Source organism: Cibotium barometz, chromosome 14, assembly GCF_041138505.1.
Source record: "Cibotium barometz isolate CiBa-2024 chromosome 14, ASM4113850v1, whole genome shotgun sequence".
In the NCBI taxonomy this organism is placed as follows: domain Eukaryota; kingdom Viridiplantae; phylum Streptophyta; class Polypodiopsida; order Cyatheales; family Cibotiaceae; genus Cibotium; species Cibotium barometz.
The window spans coordinates 1,576,819-1,599,412 of record NC_141059.1 but is presented as its reverse complement, the minus strand read 5'-3'; the positions used below and the strand labels follow the sequence as shown (position 1 = coordinate 1,599,412).

Below are 22,594 nucleotides of genomic sequence, written 5' to 3'. Positions count from 1 at the left end.
TGCATTAAAAATCAATTAAAATTGATGTAAGTGACCTTAGCCTAAGGGTCAAGATTTTCAAAAAAAATTGGATTATGGTCCAATTAAGGTTCCTATGGACCAATAAGATTAATCTAAGTATTGGGATGAGATAAATCTAATGAATAAAAGAAAATACCCAAAAATGAGTAAATGTTCACATAAGATGAAGAGTTGATTGAGTACAAGGTTTATTAGTTAAAAATTAAGAGATATTACTAAAAAAAATGAGATATTTTGGAGAAATGATAAATTTTTGACACCTTGGTAAGGAAGGGGAGACCTTTGAGGTAGGCTCCTCCTTCACATGTGTGGGAGGGTTTTTAATTCAAAAACATTGAGATATTTTTATCTCTCCTCTCTCCTGGATCAAACTGGGAGCTAAACTGGATCAAAATGGGGAGCTAAACTGGTCCAAATCTTATCCAAATTCAGCCAAACTGAAGTTGGAAAATTTTAGAACTTAGTTGGACTCAGTTAGTGGCCCCCCTCACCTATAAATAGACCCTCATTCTTTTGTATTCTCATCTGTGAACTATACCATGCCAGTATTACTACATTAAAATAATCATATTTTCTATTATCCCTTAATCCTCTACTTTTGGAGAGATTGGAGCTTCTCTCTCTCTTCAACAACTCTTGGAGCTTTCTTCTCAACTCACTAAATCAATTGATTGGTTGGGGGCTTCACTTCTAGATAAAGAAGCAAGAGGTAAGAAGGAATTTCATGGTTTTTATTAATATTCTCAAATGATTCCACTTCTCAAGCTTGAGAAGTTTCTAATGAGTTGTTTTTAATGCAAATCAAGCTTTCTCTAAGAACTTTAATGATTAATCACAAAAAAGTTAATCTTTATGCTTATTTTGAATGCTTTTATGTATATCTCTCTCTCCCAAAAGAATAGTCATTCCTACCGCTAATTCTTAAGAAAAAGAATGCTTCTCATTGATAAATTCTTAATTCAAAACCAAACTCTAAGCTTGTTAAGCTAGAGGTTAAGAAAATAGTTTTTTTATACTTTTATGTTAATAAAATTATGGTAAATTATGATTTATTTCCATAATTTGGATTTAAGTTTAAGGATAGTTCTTCTATCACAATTGTATTACAAAGTCTTATTCTTTTGTAGAAAAATTAAAAATTATATGTAATAGCAACGAAGCTATGGCAAAATGTTTAGAAATTAAATCATATCTTATTTTAATATATAATGCTAAAAGTAAACTTCCTACCATATTTTTGGATGAGACATCCTATGCTAAAAGAATGATTTTCATCATATTCATGAGAAACTAATTTTTAGTATTTATGCATAAATAATTAACTGAGTTACAAGATTTTATGAAACTCCACAAACCTAGCAACCCACCCCCAAGTTCAGGCTATGGTCAAGAAGAAACTTCCAGTTCATCATTTAACCCTACTCACCCCATATATTCTAATGTCACTAGTAAATTACTTAATCCATATATCCAAATGCAGCGGACTGTATTTTCTACTCTCCCTTCTTAACCATTAGAATTTCCCACTAACACTCTCGCCCCCAAGGAGGTACCAGCACTTGACCCATCTCCCCCCCATGGCACAGGAGGTACGTCACACTCTCCCACAACACACCATTGAATCTTTTACCGATGATACTCGAGTCCTTGTTTGCTGCTGCTGCTGCAGAGTACGAAGGATTCATAAGAGCTGGGAATGTGCTGCTAAAATAAAAACTCATATTCTAGGTCTTAATGCAAATAACACACTTTGAACCAACTCGGCGGATTTTACCAGAAGTATACTCAAATGTCACATCGACAAAGAAACCCTATGTACTGTACCCTCTTCGAGCACCTCAACAGGAATTAGAAGCCTTTGTTTGGAGAGGGCACTTTATGGTCTAACATGGCACGGCATACCAAGCTAGCAAATCCACAATTGGCTGATTTGTTAGAAATAAGAATTGTGACATTTATAATTGGTTACTACTTCTGTAGGCGGAGGAAGGCTCATCCAGTCCACACGAGGGGGGTATACAATAATTATGACAGATGATGCAAAGCCCAAGCTGGAGGATTTTGGAATACAACTAGATTGGAGAAAAGAATACCTCACAATCCCAGAATATAGCCATGAATATATGTGTGCGTCACCAACTCAAAGAGTAGTACATGCCAGTGAAGAGAAGATGGATACCTTTGGAGTTTCAAGAGGCAAAGCAATGGGATTCACATGTATGTTATAACTTCCCCATCTTCATGCCAGCCACTTTTACAGATATAGGAGAGCAAAGGAAGTGTTGAAATTAGAGCAATGTGATGAGCTATGGTGGATCAAATACTAGAATCAATATCATTAACAAAGTGATTAGCAAATAATTAAGATGTAATTAGTGGAGCAATTAACAAATAGCTTAATGTAGGCATGGATAATCAAAAACTAGCAAATTCTCATTAGGCCAATGCCTTAATTTATAGAGTTTACATCCAAGCATCAAATCCCACTGATTTCTCCTTGATTCACTCCACCTCTCCCAGAATATCTCCACCTCTTTTGCTTGATTCTCTCCACCTCTTCACTTTTCCCAAAATATCTCCACACTTCCTAAATCTTCTCATGCTACCCTTTATTCTCTCCCAGTAGATTCTTCTCACCTTTTCACAGGCTCTTTCACATTTACACATTCTCTTTTACAGCCTCTAACCAAGGGCTTGTTCCCGCACACACCCTATTCACTTGTATATTTCAACACCTCCCCTCAAGTGAATACTCCTAGAACACCTAGAACCTATACCAAGTTTCCCTCTTACTTGATAGTCCACGAGCGACCAGTGCCTAGCACACCTCCCCTCAAGTTAACTTAGGACACCTGGACCCTGTACCAAGTTTCTCTCTTACTTGATAGCCCGTGACCAGTGCCTCAAGTCCGCGAGCGACCAGTGCCTAGCACACCTCCCCTCAAGTTAACTTAGCACACCTGGACCCTGTACCAAGTTTCTCTCTTACTTGATAGCCCGCGACCAGTGCCTCAAGTCCCTAAACTCATAGTCCTTGACACTCTCTCTCTCTATGTGTCCAAGGCTACTACACGTGCCCGCGACCTTGACTAAAGTGCTCACACATACATCTATCTACCACGTGGCCTACATCATCGATGGCTTAGAGGTGGTTTTACTTTGTTGGGGCAGGTTACATTGGGTTGTGGGGTCTCTCTCTCTCTCTCTCTCTCAGAGATTTTCACATGGCTCCTCACTCTTTGGAGCCTCACATCTTCTCTTGTCTTCAGTCTTATTGTCGTGTGAGCTTCTCTCCACGCGTCCATGTCTTCCTCTTCTTTCAATCTTCTTGTGGGACAGCTTCTCTTCTCGTGTCCATGTCTTCCTTCAATGCTTCCTTTAGATCTTCTTGGTGTGGATCTTCCTCTTGGAAGGAGATGATCTTCTTCTTTCATGGCTAGGCCCATGAGCTTGTCCGTCAGGTCTTCTTGCTCCATGTGAGCAACATGTTTAAACATTTTGTTGACAGGCTTTTTCTATTTATCTTGTGTCATTATGCAATGCAAACCCAAATCTATGCGGGAGGTCTTACCTCTTGCCTTATTCTGGAGACAAGGGCAGTGTCTGATCCCATTTTTACATTGATGCAATGTGCCCAATACATAATGTGTACATCATTCATTCTTATGTACATTCCCAAATGCAACTCTGGCTGTGAATAATCTTGAATTTGAGTGAGATTTACAGGCATTAACCAAGGGTTAAATGTAAAATGATGATTATCACAAATTTATCAGCATAAAATCACCAGAAATTACATTAAATCAAGGGTAGCCAATTTGTACAGAATGGTTGGAGTATCAAACCAACTCTGAATTAAAATATGAAGTTATAGGGATCTGTATCAGATACCTAATGGTTAATTTGAACCCTCAATTGTACCAAAATATAGTGATTAGCACTGATTAATCATTGATTAGCAAATTAATCCTCTATTTTGTGTGTAAAAAACAGAGTATACGGGGGAGTCAAGATCTGGGGCCTTAGACTTCAAATGAGCTCAAATGCTTTCAAAGACATCAATAGCAACGAGTCTAGTAGAGGATTAAAGCCAAGAAACACAAGATTTGACCAAATATTGAATGCTTAATCTCTGTTTTACCAAAGTCACCTGCAGATTTGATGAAGAGCTTGGGTCTCATTGTAGACTTGATCAAATTGAATTCTGACTTCACCAGCTTGTAGAGCATGCTTGAAAACACTTAGGGCTAAGAGGAATTAGACCCATTTGAACTGATGAAGAAGAAATCTGTAAATTTCTCCCAGAAATAGGCGCCTGCTAAATTCGCGATTTCTCCCTCGTCCGACGGCGGTTTGCTGCGTTGTTTCGACTGGCTGGAGTAGCAATGAGTTGGCTAGCTAGGGTTAGAAGAAATAGGCCTAATTTTGAGTGTGCAAGGAGCTAGAGCTCCTCCATTGGCTGGAAGTAAAGAGGTGAGTTGAAAAATAACTAAAAATTTAATTAATTTCTAATTATCTACTAATCCTAATTAATTAGATAATGGGCTCATAAACCTAATGGATTCTAGGCATGGCTCTGATACCATGTTGAAATTAGAGCAATGTGAAGAGCTATGGTGGATCAAATACTAGAATCAACATCATTAACAAAGTGATTAGTAAATAATTAAGATGTAATTAGTGAGCAATTAACAAATAGCTTAATGTAGACATGGATAATCAAAAACCAGCAAATTCTCATTAGGCCAATGCCTCAATTTATAGAGTTTACATCCAAGCATCAAATCCCACTGATTTCTCCTTGATTCACTCCACCTCTCCCAGAATATCTCCACCTCTTTTGCTTGATTCTCTCCACCTCTTCACTTTTCCCAGAATATCTCCACCTTTCCTAAATCTTCTCATGCTACCCTTTATTCTCTCCCAGTAGATTCTTCTCACCTTTTCACAGGTTCTTTCATAATTACACATTCTCTTTTACAGCCTCTAACCAAGGGCTTGTTCCCGCACACACCCTATTCACTTGTATATTTCAACAGGAAGCAGATGCTGAATTGGATACAGGCATGGCGCCGTATCCCGGACCCGACGCGATAATGGCCAGCGTTCGATTCCTAAAATTGCTCGTGGCCCTGATAGATCAACCCAAGGAAAGGTATGATGGATATGGTGATCAGCTGCAGTTCAACATGAATCAAGGACCATGTGATAGAGGCATGATGTTGTATTATCATCGCCTAAGGTGTCTAGCAGCCTATATGCATGTCACATTCGAAGACATATCGACATCGGGTTGTTCTGGAGATCATACTTTGCATTCAGATTGTTTGAATTAACAGAAAACAGGCTGCGCTGATGGCGATGACGAATTCGTTGAGCTACGTCAAAATTGGCATGAGAGCTTTGAATTGGAGCATGCGTGGGACCAAGGCAAGAAGGCTATATCATAATATTAAGGTTTCATCCCCTCAAGTGCAAGCACGGAAGCAATCTACAGCATGTGGTTCAAACAGAGAAAAACTGGCTATGGTGATTAAGAAATTGATTAGGATTTTTGCTAATAAACTAAACCTAATTGGATCAAGCTCTGATACCAAATGTTGGATATGATAACTAAGCTATGAAGATTGATCAAAACATACTCAAGGTGGATCAAAGATTGTACAAAACATCATGAATATGAGGGACAAAAACTAGTATATGCAGAAAATTGATATGAGATTAACACAAGAAGACACTAATTGTGATTAGACATGAACCAAACTTACATAATCACTTGATCACGACTTGTACCTTATTTAGAGACTTCTCTACCCTATTTTTAGTCGCATGAGTTGCATGAACAACATGCACCAACCATTTGTAGGCTTTACACACCAACCACAGACCACTAGCCTAACAACCACATATTAAACTGGACTAAAGAGTTGGAATTACATTTATCCAACATTGTGTGCATATATGTGGCAAAAATGACGATGCACCCTTTGTTGGAATTTATTTTTTAGAATTGTCATTACCTTTGTTGGAATTTATTTTTTAGAATTGTCATTAGGAAGCGTACTTTCATCTAAGGTTTGTTTATCCGAACCTACTACGATACTGGTCGTGACTCTAAGCTAAGACGGTATTAAAGCTTGAAATCACATGCAAGAGGCATCATCGCAAGAGTGAAAGATGGAAGCTTTTCTGCACACAAGTTTGCGCGTTTCCATGCCACTTGCTCTCCCGTTTCAATCCCATCGCATGTCATCTTGCAGGACAGGAAAGAAGGCCTCTTTTGCAGTCTGCTCTCACCACCGTGCAGCACCAGGTCAATCCTTTCCCTCTCCCCAATTCTAACAAGATGTTCCTTGATTGCAGACGTGCATTTTTTTATTACTAGTGGGCTGCAAGGAAACGATGTTTTTTGAGAAGAGCTCACAAGCTACTTCTGTGTGCATTGCATGCTGTTGTCTGTGAAGAACAAAGCTCCTCCATGTTCTGGTTTCTCTTTAAGAGTCCCATTTGCAAAGTGAATATCAAATTTACACGTACACTTCATAGCTCTGTACAACACTTTATTATGTACAGGCTCCGAGTCATGGCCCTTCATACCCCATCCAGTCACGTCCCTTCACACCCCACTGTTGCATCTAAACCGTTGGCCTCAGCCAAACTGCCTTCACAAGCATGTAAAATTCTCACGTCTTTGGTATAAAAAACAGGCATTCCCCATTATCCATGCTGGAAAGGTCTGAAATTTAACCTGAATTTACCAGTCAAATTCCTTTGTGACATGCATCATCCCCATCCACCAATACACTCGTGTCATGCCAGGTCACTAGTTAGGGTTACGGTTTAGTAGAGGGATCATCTCATGTTGTGGGCCTTAATCTATAAAGGGCCAAAAGAAGATGCGAGTGTGAAAATGGGTGCCCAGAATGGGCAACAATAAGCTGCCCATCATTGAATTGTGAATTCGATCAATGAACAAAAGTTGGCCAGTTGGTCTCCCCATTTTCAGCCCAAAGAGCAGCGGACTCAGCTCAAACAGCAGCAATCAAGGCAGATTGACCAAAGGCTTCTAGTTTTGAGCAATTGGGAGAGGAGAGGATTAAAGAAGGATTTTTTTTTCCCGAGTTTTTTTTTTCCCGAGGGATTAAAGAAGGATTTATTTTATTTTATTTTTATTTTTATTAAAGCTTTGTTCATAGCCATGCCCCTTGAGCAGTCATAAACAACTAGGACGATGATAGATCGACAGTTATGTAGTAGTCCTATAGGCCGACTAGCAATGTCCCATAGGCCGACTAGCAATCTAGACTCGTATATAAGGCAGGGTCGAGTCATTCATGAGGAGGGCTTATGAGAGGAGGTGCTGATCCAGTCACTTTTGAACAGTTGTGGGTTTACTCCTGCAGGAAGAACAAACAAGAGCAAATATATCAAGCAACCGTGGTGGTGACATGGCATTTTCAGCCAAGGACAAGGGGAAAGCAAAGAGCTTTAAGCATGGAGGACACCAGTCCAATAAGGCTGGTCATGGATAGCCCTCTTCTGGGGTGATTCGTGTGAAAAAGGGGATGCCAACAAGCCCAAAAAGGAGGACAAATGTCACTAGGGTCATAAGCCGGGCCACTACATAAATGAACGTAGAAAGCGGATGGCAAAATTGAAGAAGAAAGATGCAGGTAATGCAATAGCTGACCTTCTAATGACAAAGCAGAGGAGTCTGCTAATGTAGTCCATGAAGAGTGGACATTTTTGGTCACATGCATTAGTGACACATCCAAGTGCTATAGAATAGGATAGGTCTTTGATTGCATCCCACAGTAAGGATGTAATTTGGTATTTTGATAGTGGTGCTTCGAGCCATATCACTTCTATATCACTTCTTGCAAAGATGTATTTCAGCACTTGGTTTATGCTTCTGATGGGCGCACTATATCATGTGCAGATCATTCTACTTATCCCCTAAAAGGAATAGGCAAGGTCATGCTTGGTGCAGTCAATGGTGCAAATGTATGCATGACAAAAGTATTGTATACTCCAGGGATAAAGAAAAATCTTCTCTTGGTGTTTGAATTTGCAGATAACAAGTGTTTAGTCAAGGACCCTTCAATGGGTTATGCTATAGTCACTTCTGGAACACAATGCAACGTCTTGTATAAGCTGGACAACTATAACAAGTGTCCATATGATGCACATACAATGGCTGCCCACACTCGTGCTATGAATGAAGGAGAGCTATGGCATGCTCGTTTTGGGCATGTAACAGTTTGATGCTTTTGCAGAAGCATCATATGATTGACAATATGCCGCCTCTTTAGTCTCCAACAGGACATGTATGTGAGGGGTGTATTTTGGAAAAGATGCACCGCAAACCCTTTCCCAAGGATGGAGCTGTTAGAGCTGAAAATAAATTACAGCTCGTACATAGTTATGTATGTGGTCCAATCGAAACATCATCAGGGGGGGCATTTTTATTTTGTCACATTCATAGATGACTACTCAAGGTTTGCCTGGGTGTATCCTGTGAAAGCAAAAGCAAATGTATTTACATGCTTTCAACACTTCATAGCATTGGCTGAAAATATGTTTGGATGTAAGGTACAGACCCTCCGCTCACATAGAGGGGGGAATACATGTCTAACACATTCAAGAACTATTTGGTTGGGAAGGGCATTAAGCACCAGTGCACTATGCCTTATACACCACAGCAAAATGGTGTAGCTGAGAGAATAATCTCTCATGGAGATGGCTAGATGTATGGTGAAAGCATAGAAGCAGCCTCATACTTTTTGGATGGAAGCCATCCTGTGTGCAACAACTCATGTGTTGAACAGGTGCCCAACAAAAGATTTGAAGAGCATAACACCATTTGTGGCTTGGTATAACAGAAAACTAACAGTGCATTATATGCATACATTTTATGCTCATGTGCTAGAGCAACTTAGAAGAAAGCTGAATGACAAAGCAATTAAATGCATATTTGTAGGCTACAGTAATGAGAGAAAGGGGTACCGTCTCTATAATCTAGTGACACACAAAATTTTCGTTGAGTAGAGATGTGGTATTTGCTGAAAATTCAGTTCAGCCCATGCTCAACTTGCATAAAAGTCAGAAAAGTCATGCTTGATGGGCTTTTACCCATAGCCATAAGAGGAGATTCAGTTCAGCCATCCCTTGTTCAGGATATGCCTCAAGTTGAACAGGATGTGAGACATTTGAAACAGCCATCAAATCAGCCCCCTTCTATGGAAGAGGTTGAAACGGGTTCCCAGAGTTGAGCGGATATGCAGATTGTGCCGCGAGGAGGTGGAGACTGAGGATCACTTTGTATGTAGATGTAGAGCCCACCAGGGGGTCAGAGATAGATATGCAGGATTGTTTGAGGAGCACTCTTCACTACATCAGTTGATGGAGGCCTCGGACCAGCGACAGCTCGGCAGACTACTACTAGAGCTTCATAGTTCTCGAGAGAGACTCCTCCAGACACCCGCTCCCACTAGGGGTGGGAGACAGTCTCAGCTCACAGATTTCTTCCAGAGAGCTATGCCAGTGCTAGTTGATGTACCACGTGGGGTGACCGCACAGAGAGCAGAGGAATTGAGAGCCAGGAGAAGACCTAGACAGACTGGACATAGAGCACCCCGACTCCGTCACCGAGAGATAGCAGCTATCCGAATGAGACACCAGATGGAGACACAGGAGAGGCTAGCTCGCTTTCATTCAGACTCAGGGTACATGTTCACGCCATTCACAGCCTCAGCATCGGCGATGTATGATATCTTATATCCCTCTTATGGCACTGGATGGAGTTAGACATAGATCTGCATAGCATGCTTGTACTACCCCTTCAGCAAATAGAGATGCATCTTGCCTTAGCACTCCATCCACATCCCCACCCCCCTTTATATTGTTTGTATATGGGCTCCACCGCTCCATGATGATTCACAGTTGTATCCAGACACATGCACACTTTTTCTTTTCTTTCTTTTCTTCCGATGACCGGAAGAACACAGTTGTATTATTTTTTGTCTCATAGGCCGACTTTGGCCTCTCGTAGACGTTAATATATCTTTCTTTCTCTCTCTCTCTCTCTCTCTCTCTCTCTCTCAGAGGGTATTATGGCACTTTATGAGACAGTAGTTGGGCAGGTGCGGACTTCAGAGGGTCTCTCCCAGCCAGTACACTCCACTATAGGGGTGAAACAGGGCTGCCCGCTCTCTCTGACTCTATTTGGACTATACATTGATGAGATCTTTGATTATATTGGGACACGAGGGGACAGAGGAGCCCAATTGGCTGGCACTTGGATACCTTTGCTCTTATATGCTGATGATATTGTGCTTATAGCAGACTCACCAGAGGGTATGCAGAGGCACTTGGATACTTTACATGCTTATGCACAGGACAGTGGGCTCTCAGTTAACCTTGGTAAGACCAAGGTTATGGTGTTTAATACTACAGCTCAGTGGGTTTGGAGATCAGCACCTATTTTCACATATGGGCAAGAGACAGTGGAGTATGTTGACTCATACACATATCTGGAGTGGTGTTCACTGGGCCCACATTTTCCATGAGGGGGGCAGCAGAGGCCAGACTGACTAGAGGATATGCAGCACTAGGAGGTCTAGAGAGGATGTGCTCACAGGTACAGTTAAGGAGCCACACACTAAGCTGTGGCTTTTTGACACGCTGGTCACATCGGCGATGCTATATGGAGTACAGATCTGGGGGCCTAGCCTAGATCGTCACAGTCGATCAGGATGCACACACGATGGATGGAGATCGATGGAGAGACCACTTGTGTCCATGATCTCTAGGATGATTCGGGCTAAGGCCTCGATACCCCATGAGATTATCAGAGCCGAGATGGGAGCACCATTGATCGTAGTCCGGGCTCTTGCCAGATCAGTGTCCTTCATTCATAGCACCTGGGAGCTTCCCCGACACTGGTATGCACGACTTGCTTTAGAGTCCTCTCATCAGCTAGCCATGGAGGGAGACACTTCATGTTGGTATGCGCAGATAGCATCCTGGTTTGAGCTTCATGGGTTCAGTTTAGACAGACTTCCACCCTTCCAGTACTCTCTGGAGGCACCCTCTCTCACCTTGACACATTCTGAGATTAGTAGAGTCATCAGACAGGACCTCATTCAGTTGGACGCTAGGAGGACATGGCTAGAGCCCTCACAGGAGTTGGGGACGAAGATGGATTTCTATAGAGACCATCTTCTCGGCACCAGTGAGGATGGCTTTATACTTAGACCGAGCTACATGGATACCCATCTGTCTCATGGATTGAGGTGCGCCATTGGGCAGATCCGCACCTCTTCACATCAGTTAGAGATAGATTTAGAGGCATACCTCCAGGAGACAGGATTTGTCAGATTTGTTGGATAGAGCCAGAGACGGAGGAGCACTACATCTGTTGCTGCACAGCATATTATGAGATTCGAGGGCGCTACCATTGCCTTTTCAGAGAGGGATTTGGACCACTAGCTAGAGTCATGGACTATTGTGATCAGAGATGGTTGCTTGGGTTTTTGTCTCTTGGAGATCCGCAGGCTCAAAGAGTCCATTATCAGGAGCAGACGTCCGACTGGCAGGGAGTCCAGACAGATTACTGACTTCTTTAGAGGGACTACTCGGGAGGACACACAGCCGACAACCGAGCAACAGGCACCCGGTGGGACTCTAGTTGAGAGAGCTATCCAGTTGGGCAGATCCAGACGCCCGAGGGTTCGCGGATCCTCACATCGGAGATGGTGCCTACACCGAAGGATTGAGAGCATCATTGCGAGGCATCGGGCTCGTCCGACCAGGCATCTCACTATGACAGATATCCAGGCCATCCGGCAGAGACCCATGCTAGAGCTCCTAGGATGATTACCACTCCAGCCATATATTGTTGTACTCACTGTCACTTTTGTACTCCCCCATATTCATGTATTCATGTATCCATGTACCCATGTACCCCATTTTGACTAGTTGCATTAGCTTCCCACTCTCCCTAGTTGCTGCTTCCGGATGCTCCCTACTGATGTATTGTAGGGCTAGATACTTACCTTCAGTTCTTTCTTTTCTTTTCCAGACAGTGTATCAGATGTCACATGGTTGTAACTTTGGTCTCATTGGTCACTTTGGTCTTTTGAAGACGTTAATATAACATTTCATTTCATTTCTCTCTCTCATTTGCGTTTTGCTCTCTACAACAGTTGTCTTCATTTCTGCTGTGCATTCTGACATGGCATCAGAGCCTTAGGTGGCTTGAAGCTTGCAGACAGTGGTACCTCGAGGGTTTGCTGTTTGGATATTACTTGGGCCATTCGAGACTTGGAGATCACGTAGAAGGCGGCCATCACCGTTGGACAGCCACCTTGCATATTATTTACAGCCTCTTCTTCTTTTTTCCCACGCACCCTCCCTTCACAGGACCTTGTGAACCCTTGAGATGGCGAACTTGCTTGAGATGGCTAAGAAGCACGTGAAGATCCCTACACTCCTCACGTTCCCGGTGGACCGATAGTTGGATGGGAACAACTACGGCATATGGAAGGTAATGATGGAGTCCGTTTTGGAGTCTTATGACTTGGCTGATTTCATTGTAGTTGGTGTTCCTCGGCCGGAGTTGGAAGACGGGGAGTTACCAAGGAGGAGGAGTGAGGTGGTGAGTTGTCCAGTGTAGGTGGCAGGTAGGTGCTTTGTGGAGCAAGCTAGAGAGGACACATGGCTGGTTACTCCCTTTGTACAAAGGTGATACTCCCTTTGTACAAAGGCGATAAGGTCTAGGCGGTGGACATTGGGTTTTGTCCACCTCGGGACATCAGTCTGCGTGAACAGCGGGCCGGTCATAATTTATAAGTGAGTTTTGGTCGCCCAAAACTTAATGAAGTGTGTACACACTCACTTATAAATTAGTGTTAACTCCTAAGGCTAGGTTTATGACCAATACTTACCACCTATCACATGCCACATAACCATGTCATCAGACAGTTTCAGATGCATGGTTCGCGGGTGGGGGTCCCCTTACCCGGAACTACACATTGGTTAAGCAAGCATGAAAACAGCATTGCAAGCAAGCACATAAAGATGCTATGCAATGCAGCACAGCACTGGTATGGACAATCCCCGTTCATGAGACTATACCAAAATAGACGTGCTCTAGGCAAGTACACGGGGTACCAAACCCAATGGAACACCAATCCACCAGGCATTTTTGGGCATGTACAGAAAGGCACAAGTCCCAACGGAAAGCCAAGTCTACAATATCACATGAGTGGCGTCAATCCCTGGCATATACAACTGCCATGGACACTAGTCCAATGTAAATGTACATACATGATGAGAAAGCATGGGTGGACCAATTGGGTGGCCAAATGGTGACAGGAAGCCCCCACCTACAACCCCCGCACTCACACATGGAGGGCCTATCCTTCCTGTGTTTCTCCACCTCGATTGTCTCATGTATGATGCTGTATGGGGGTTTGTGCTTCTTCACTGTGTCCCGCAATTTATCACTCGCTGAGTTCAGCTGCTCCAAGTCCGTCTTTAGACCCTCCTGTATATTCAGTTCCCCTTCCTCCATTGTATGGTCCTTGACATGAGCCTTTAGGGTTTCCATTTGTGCCCGGAGTTCCCCTATCAATGGGGCAGCCTTTGGCATTGCCTGTTGTTGCATTTGGGTCTCTTTTAGTGTCCGAATCTCCTCCTCCTCCTGGTGGTTCACCTTTGCCTCTAGTTCTTCAATCTTGTTATTCTTGCCCTGTATCTCCTTGTGAAGGCCTTCCAAATGTTTTTCATGTTGGTTCAGGATGCTGTCCAACACCTTCTGCTTGACGGAGGTCTTCTTGGTGTTGTCGTCCATAGTCTTGATGTATGCCTTCAACTCTTGTAGGTCCATTCTGGCTATTCCCCTCCTAGTTGCTGCCTTGGGGGCCTGAGCAGCGCACAACAGCAGGTAGCACAGCGAAAAGCGAGGCACAGGGGGTGCGCAACACACAGCAACAGGGCAGGGCGAACAGTAGGCACCATCACGTGAGAGGGAAGGAGCGTGAACAATAGGTACATTGAGTGTGAGCAGCAGGGCAGCCACCAGTGCGCAGCGCGAACAGAGAAAGGGGAGGGAGGGGGGGGGGTTGCTCACACCATGGAGAGAGAAAGAAAGAAAGTTACATTTACGTCTACGGAAGACCCCAAGGGTCTACGAGACCAAAAGTAATACAATGGTACCATGGATATATTGAGCCATGGAAAACCGAAAGAAATAGTAAAATGAAAACATCTGACAATACATGTGATCAACAGATGATCCTGTGTAGAGTGAGATATGCTGTGATCAGCTAATGACGATACCCGCCTCAGCCAAAACCGATCTGATGGTGGACTGAATGTCAGGCCTTTGTGATGGGAGCGTGTCATGTTGGTGGAGAACCTCACGAAGCCATCTCTGTGCAGTGGAGGGTCCTAATGCTTTGGGTCGGGGATGTCTGGCTCGTAGAATGGATCGAGCTCTCTCGCTAAGAACTCCTCTGGGCGTGGAGCTGGAGTGTGGGTACGGGTGGTGGACTCTGATGTCGTAGTAGAGGAACTGTTGTGGGCAGTGGATTCTGATGTAAATGTGTGTACCACAAAGAAATCTGTGATAGCTCTCTATGAGGTGTCCTGTTGGAGACGGGGCTGTCTCTCAGTTTGCTGCCTCAACACTACATCCCTGTGTCGTCTGAGCTCCATCCATCAAGTACATGCCCAAGCACCTCTGATTCTCAAGCTGTATCACCCGTGTGAGTGGTCCGAATCCCTCTCGGAAGAGGCAATGGAATCTCCCTCGTATCTCATAGTAAGCCGGGCAATTGAACATATAATGGGCCTCATCCTCTACTACTCTTGTGATACTCATCATGTGGGATATCCTCAGCTCTGCCAGTCTCTACTCTGAGGCGGTGGGAGGATACCCTGAACTGGCCGATCGTGATACGCATAGCATGTGACGTGTATCTGTATGTATCCCGGTATCTCAAAGAATCCATCCTCGGAGAGTCTCAAGAAGTGATCACTGTAGAACTCACACTTCTTACCAATCTCTGACGGAGACACCCATGTCTGGTGTACGTGTAGCCTGAGTAGATCTAACCGGATGATCCGGTTGATCTCTTCACAAGAGATCAAGGTAGGGGGAATCCAGGCTATACTGAAACGGGGGGCGACGGTCCATCTATATGCCATGTGCATGAAACCACTCGACTACCTCAAAGTACCATGCATGTGTTGGTAATGGTGGTGACTATGTCGTTGAGGAGGAGGGCAGTCCAGCTCGTCTCAATCGCTCCCTCTCCCTCTCGCAGTATAATTGCATAGAGGACTCTAGTGCTAGGCGTGGGAGGCGATCTCTATCAAGCGTGTATACATGCTGAATATAAGTGACAGTGTCACGACCCTGTGTTTTCCTCTCTGGACAGTATGCGGGTGTGCACGGGGACATGGTGGACAGTGTGAATGGCATCATGTTGGAGTCAAAAAGTAAGCCCATGTGTGGACAACCCCAAGTGTGAAGGGGGCAAAAAGATTTTAACTTAAAAGGTTTCAAAAAAACCTTTAAAAATCTTTATAATGCCCTTCATGAAAGAAAACGTGGCCCTTATGCTATTTTGGGGCCACGTGTGCTTTTTGGGAAAAAGAGGGGCTGGCAGGCAAAAGGGGCGCCTATCTCTTGAGGAAGCAGGTGCTTTTTGGGAGAAGTGGACTGCATGTTGGCTGCGCACAGGAGAATTCATGCAGATCTGTACGACTGTACGGATAGGACAGAAACAGGCGCTGGACAGTTTTGCTGCAGGCGGCGTTGGACAGATCTGGCTGCGCAGGTACAGGCGTGTACAGGCAGCGCTGGACAGAGCAGCGCATGTTTTTCTCTACGCGCAAGGGGCTGGACTGCAGGTACAAGTCGGCTGCGTGGAGGAGAAGACAGTCGGGCAGGGACTGAACAGAGCGTGGGTCTCTCCCCCTTCCTAGTGAAAAGCTGGTGCAAAGAGACTATCTGCATGGACTCCACGTGGACAGACTGCAGAGGTGCTGGACTGAACAGGGCATGAGAGGCTCTCTCTTGGAAAGAGGGGACTGCAGGAGAAACAGGGGCGTACATGTGGGGACAGCCAGTACTGCTTTCTCTCTCTTTCTCCCTCTCTCTCTCTCCCTCTGCTGAAAAGTAGACAAGGGCTGGTTTCTTTGGACACAAAGGTGGACAGGGGCTGGTTTTTCATGAACATAGACATCATGTCGATGGCGTTCAACTGATGGAACTTTCAGCTTCTCTTTGCTTTGGGTTCGGGACTGCTTTGGGACAGTTTATGGGCTGTTTTTGTTTGGCTGCAAATTCAGCTATGTGCTTGGGTTTTTGGCTGCAAGTACAGGTCATTTGGTTATGTTTCTTGGCATGGGAGTGATGCAAGCTCGCATGGCTGCGTGCTCATGGAGCAGATTGTTTTCTTCCTGCTAGAAAGGAACAGTGGGACCTACAGTTATGGGCATCTTTATGTTGCCAGATGTTTCATGGGGAAACAGGTCGTAAGTTTCTCGACGAGGAAACATATTTTTGGGTTTCTCCAGGACATAGGTCACATGCAGGCAGAGGGTATAGGAATGGACACATGTTTGGTACAGCCTTGCTACTGATTGGGTAGGGGACAGGGAATCCATGACAGAGATGGATAGTACCCTTGGAAGGTAGAGAGGGTTGGTACAGGTGTGTCGACTGTATGGTATGCTGTGCTGTGATACGAGTTCTCTTTTGAGAGACAGTTTGGGAGTCTGTGTTGTGATGCAGAAGCACTGGAAGTGTCAGGGTGTGATGCTGTTCATAGTGTGAGAGGCTATGGATGGTTGTGGCAGTCTTGATCATAGGAGAAAGTTTCTGTATGCAGACTCAATGTGGGAGAGTCTTTCGATGCGAACAATGGTTGGACTTGTTTGTGGATGCCGAGTGGACAAGAAGCCATGATGTAGGTTCTTTGCAGGCTTCAGGGGTTCTACTGAGACGGCTGAGTTTCTAGCCTTATTGTAATCAAAGCTCTTTTAATCAATTAAAGAAATACCGCAAGGGGCGCCACTGCGTTTTGGGGCCAATCGGTGTCCGTGTACTGTTTTGCAGGAGCATTCTAGCTCCCCCTGTTTGTTTTCCTTTTCTAGGTCCTCAATGGCGTTGAAGTGTTTTATGTGCGAGTGTTTGTTTCACCGCCCGTTCAGGCCGGTTTCAGACAGTCTAAAAAAGGGCATCTGTAACTAGTGGGGCCACCCCAAACTCTGCATGTAGAATGTCATGTGGTACAGATGGCTTACTCTTGATCGTGCGTGACAACATCATCACCTGTAGCCTCTGTATGCTCCTCTAGTGATCCTTCCCTAGGCGAAAGGCTGCACCGTACATAGCCATTGGTCGTACGAGAGCATCGAAGAGCCAGCACTTAGTGCGAGTACTTCTGCACAATCTCCACTGGGGCATCTTTGTATATGAAAGAAAATCGTGAGGTGACTGCATAAGATGTGTTGAAGACCATAGCCTTGGTTTTGCCCAAATTGACCTTGAGGTCTCTCTCCCTGTGTTTCTGTAAACCCTCGGCTGAATCTGAGATCAAGACAATGTCGTCAGCATATAGCAATATGGGCATTACTGTTTGAGCCAATGGTGAACCTCTCCCTCCGAAACTATCCACAAATACTGCGATCTCATCATTGTATAGGCCAAAGAGTGTAGGTGAGAGTGGGCAGCCTTGCTTAACCCCAATAGTGCTACATATATCTCCCGAGGTTCCACCGGGTGCACGTACTTGACCAAGTACTGCCTCATATAGTGCCATCACACCCCATATCATCTCATGTGAGAACTGGAGCTCCTACAAGCGTCCTATGAGACGGGATCGAGGGATGATGTCAAAGGCTTTGCGGAAATCCACAAAGCAGCAATACACATGTCTCTTTGAAGACCTCGCCTCCTCTATGATAGCCCGTAAAGTAAAGATATGGTCCAGTGTGGAGAAGTTTCTTTTGAAGCCTACCTGGCCTGATGCTCTGTTTCCCATCCTCTTTGCCATAGAGCTCATCATGTCCTCTAGTACTGCCCCATAGATTTTGGCCATTGTGGGACCAATCATGATAGTCCTGTAGTTACCTGGGTCCGTGGGGTCTCCTTCTTTGTGGATGGGGACAATGGTGTTGGTAGTCTAGGAGGGTGGGAAGCCTTCACAGAGTGCTCTATTAAAAAAACTAGCAAGAATGGGAGCCAGTTTGTGGTGCCCGTGGGCAAAATGTTCCGCACGTAGATCCTCATGATCTTTTGCTCTCCCATTATGTAGCGTTTTAAGAGCCCTAGTGACATTGGGGGAATCAAAGAGATAAGATGATGTAGGTCGAGGGATGTTTGACATTTGTGGTATAGGTTGGTTTTGCACATCATACAGCTGTCATGCACAGGCTTCCCAAAGGCTAGGATCTGTGATAGGTGTAGGTGCTCTTTTTTCTTCAAGAATGCGCCAAGCTTCTGAGTTGGGGGAATCAAAGAGATAAGATGATGTAGGTCAAGGGATGTTTGACATTTGTGGTATAGGTTGGTTTGGCACATCATACTGCTATCGTGCATAGGCTTCCCAAAGGCTAGGATCTGTGATAGGCGTAGGTGCTCTTTTTTCTTCAAGAATGCGCCAAGCTTCTGAGTTGTCCTCACTCAAAAAGAGCCGGTATAACTCTTGTTCTCATCTGGCGAGAAATGCCTGTTTCTTTTGGTGAGTGAATGTATAGAAGATGCAACGCGTTGCATCTTATGTGTTGAAATCAGCCCATGTTCCCTCTGGCGTAAGAGGTGAAGCTTGGTGGTTTTGCACTCCTCATCATACCATCCATTCTGGGGTTGGGATCCCACTCGCAAACTTGCTGTGGAGCATGTGGTGTAGGGGAAGCTAGCGTGTGCGGAGTCATGGATGATGGAGGAAAGCTGGGATGTAATGGTGGAGATAGGGAGGGATAAGTCGAGAGCTGAAATGTGGCGGGAGAAGTGGTTCTCATAGATGTGGTCAAGATTATGATGGAAATGAATCCAAGTGAAGGTGGTGGTAGGGGGTGTGGGTGTGGGTGGTAAGGTGGGGCATGAGATCGTGAAAGAAAGTAATGCGTGGTCAGCTAGTATGGGGGGAGGAGCGATGGTGAAGTCTGGGATGTGTGGTATAAGAGCGGGAGACCCCATGAGGTAATCCACCGTACTAGTGCCTCCCCCATGGGGAAAAGATGTAAGGCTGTCTGACTGCGGCCATCTGGACAGCCCATTATATATAACCAGCTCATGCATAGCCCCCATCTCCAAGAAGTGTCTACCATATGGTGTTGCATTCCCCATATCTTGGTGGAGGCCCATCTCAGCCAAGTCAATTTCTAACAACACGATGGCATCTTCCTAGAAGTCATGTCTGCACTTGTTCCCCTTTTGTACGTGCATTAAAGTCTCCTAATAGGAGGACCTCTCCATGTTGGGAGGATTCTGCAATGTCTGCAAATAATGGTGCATATGGAATCTCCCCTTTCTCTGTCAACCTGCATGCATATTCAGATTTCTGTGGTGGGAAGTAGCATATTGCAATATGTATCACTCTCAAGCCAGGCCTGGCTAATCGCATCCACATAAAGCGAGCCTCCTCATTGTGTCTAACCATTGAGCATGGCTCTCAAATGAGGGCGAAACAAGCATGCCACTCCCCCCCACCCCCCCCCCCCCCCCCCCGGTGGTGCGTGTTTGTCCTCTGAAAGCTGACTCCCATGTGTAACCCTCCGCTTTGGGTAGCCCTCTCTCAGGGCTTTGATGCGTTTTTGTGTAGAAGATAATATCCCTATCTATGTAAGTCTTTGTGAAGCCTTCTGTGTCTGATCATAGAGTTCCATTGCAATTCCATACTCCCATCCTTAATGTATCTGTGGTCTCATAGACCCCGCACTGTCATGTGGGGCGTTTATCATCTGTGAGATGATGACTCGGTCATCACGATAAACGGCGCATTTTCTTGCCTTGCGCGCTTCCATAACCTGAACCATCCCGACTTTCCTATGTTCCACCTGTAGGGGGGTGAGGTCATCTCCAAGGTAGATTTTGGTGGTTCGGAGGGTGGTCCTCTTCTTCAAGAATGCCAAACGGGACTCCGTATCTTTGAACTTGAGGAGGAGAGGCCTCTCCCGCGTCAAGTCCTTCCTGGCTTGCCAAGCATCTACAAAAGGGGTGTTAGTGAGGCCCATCTATTTGCATAAAGTCTCAACGTCCTCTTTTGGTGAGTTGCCCGCTTGCAAGCTTGTCACTTGCACATGTAGAGCCCTAGATTGGCGACGCCTCTCTTTCTCAAGCATGGCCGTCATGATGGATGTGGCATTTGGGGTGTGGACTGTTTTTTGCTTTTTCACAACCTCAACCCATTTGGAGGTTTCTCCAACCTCCTCTTTGGTTGCTTCCATGTCTTTTCAGAGGCATGCATGCTCCTCCCAGAATCTTGATTTGGCCTCTTGAATCTCTGATGTGATTGCCTTCTTAGCCTTCTCTAGTTCTGTCTCAAGTTTGGCATTGGCGTCTCGCAACTGGGCAATCTCTAGAGCAAGAGCTTCTTGTGTGGCTAGCTCTCCTTCCTCTTTGCCATACCTGTGCATCTTTTCCTTGCATAATTCCATACATTTCTCCATGCATGCAGCCAAGCATGCGTCCTTCCAAGCTTCCATCTCTTGTCGCATCTCATCTTGTAGCTGTTTGTACATTTCCTCTACCCGGTTGTCTTTGCCTTGGATCTCAGTCCTGAAGAGAGAGAGAGAGAGAGAGAGAGAGAGAGAGAGAGAGAAATGAAAATGAAATGAAATGATATATTAACGTCTTCAGAAGGCCAAAATGACCTATGAGACCAAAAAGGTTACAACAATTGGTGGATCTGATACAATGTCTGTGTAAGAAAAGCTAAAAACAACTAAACAACTAATTGAAACTGAAACAACTATGAGGAAAAGTACGGTACTAGGAGCTCCTAATGGATAACATCTGGAGGAAAACTCCAGCAACAAAGGTAAGCATCATACACATCACTATCCAAAGATGTCTCTCATCGGTCGATGGCGGATATCCTCAATGTCCTCCATGGTGAGTACTCTGACTGGACGTCTCCCATGCCGTGCTAGTATGGTCCTGATCCTCTGTTGTAGTCTCCGCCGGTGTCGAGATGGGCCTCTCATCTTGGGGCGCCTGGACCGCCCCAGCTCTATAGCCCGATCAATCACTGTACCTCTAGTGCGGCTATACTCTGGGGCTAGCTGCAATGCCTGCTGGCCTGATTGCTCAATCTCTGGTCGAAAGAGAGAGAGAGAGAGAGAGAGAGAGAGGGTTATATTAATGTCTACGGAAGACCCCAAGGGTCTATGAGACCAAAAGTAATACAATGGTACCATGGATATACTGAGCCATGGAAAACTGAAAGAAAAAGTAAAATGAAAACATCTGACAATACATGTGATCAACAGATGACCGTGTGTAGAGTGAGATATGCTGTGTTCAACTAATGACAATACCCGCCTCGGCAAAAACCGATATGATGGTGGAGTGAATGTCAGGCCTTTGTGATGGGAGCATGTCATGTCGGCGGAGAACCTCACGAATCCGTCTCTGTGTGGTGGAGGGACCTGACGCTTTGGGTCGGGGATGTCTAGCTTGCACAAAGGATCGAGCTCTCTCGCTAAGAACTCCTTTGGGGCGTGGAGCTGGAGCGTGGGTACGGGTGGTGGGCTCTAATGTCGTAGTATAGGAACTGTTGTGGGCAATGGATTCCGATGTGGATGTGTGTACCACAAAGAAATCTGTGATGGCTCTCTGTGAGGTGTCCTATCGGAGCTGGGGCTGTCTCTCAGCATGCTGCCTCAACACTGCATCCCTGTGTTGTCTGAGCTCCATCAAGTACATGCCCAAGCACCTCTGATCCTCAAACTGTATCACTTGTGTGAGTGGTCCGAATCCCTCTTGGAAGAGGCAGTGGAATCTCCCCCGTATCTCATAGTAAGCCGGGCAACTGAACATATAATGAGCCTCATCCTCTACCGCTCTTGTGATGCATATTGTGCATGTCCTCTCCTCATGTGGGATATCCTCAGCTCTACCAGTCTCTACTCTGAGGCGGTGGGAGGGTACCCTGAGCTGGCCGATCGTGATACGCATAGCATGTGACATGTGTATCTGTATGCATCCCAGTATCTCAAAGAATCTATCCGGAAGAGGCCTAGGCAACACTGGTCTTGGAAGTCAATAAACCTGGAGAGTGGACCAAATCCCTCACGAAATAGATAGTAAAACCTCCCGCGGATGTCATAGTATATTGGGCAGCAGCATATGTAATGCTCCTCTGTCTCAACCTCTGTGTGGCATAGTCGGCATATCCTCCCCTCTCTGGGTCTCCGTATGACCTTCCTGGCTCTGAAGATGCACTTAGCTCTACCTATCTCCACTCTAAGGCGGTGGGATGAAACCCGTATCTGGCCAATCGCAATCTGCATGGCATGGGACATGTGAACACTCAAGTAGCCCGGCTGCTGG

The 22,594-nt window shown here is 45.1% G+C and overlaps 1 protein-coding gene across 1 annotated transcript in view; it reads left to right on the top strand.

The window, feature by feature from the left end:
• Nucleotides 1–6,097: 6,097 nt before the first annotated feature.
• Nucleotides 6,098–22,594, top strand: part of APX6 (ascorbate peroxidase 6) — a 41,027-nt gene continuing 24,530 nt past the window's right edge. Inside the window, exon 1 of the mRNA XM_086808053.1 lies at nucleotides 6,098–6,334. Coding sequence (XP_086664179.1) covers nucleotides 6,199–6,334 — 136 coding nt within the window. The 5' untranslated portion in view covers nucleotides 6,098–6,198. The remainder of the gene's footprint in view (nucleotides 6,335–22,594) is intronic.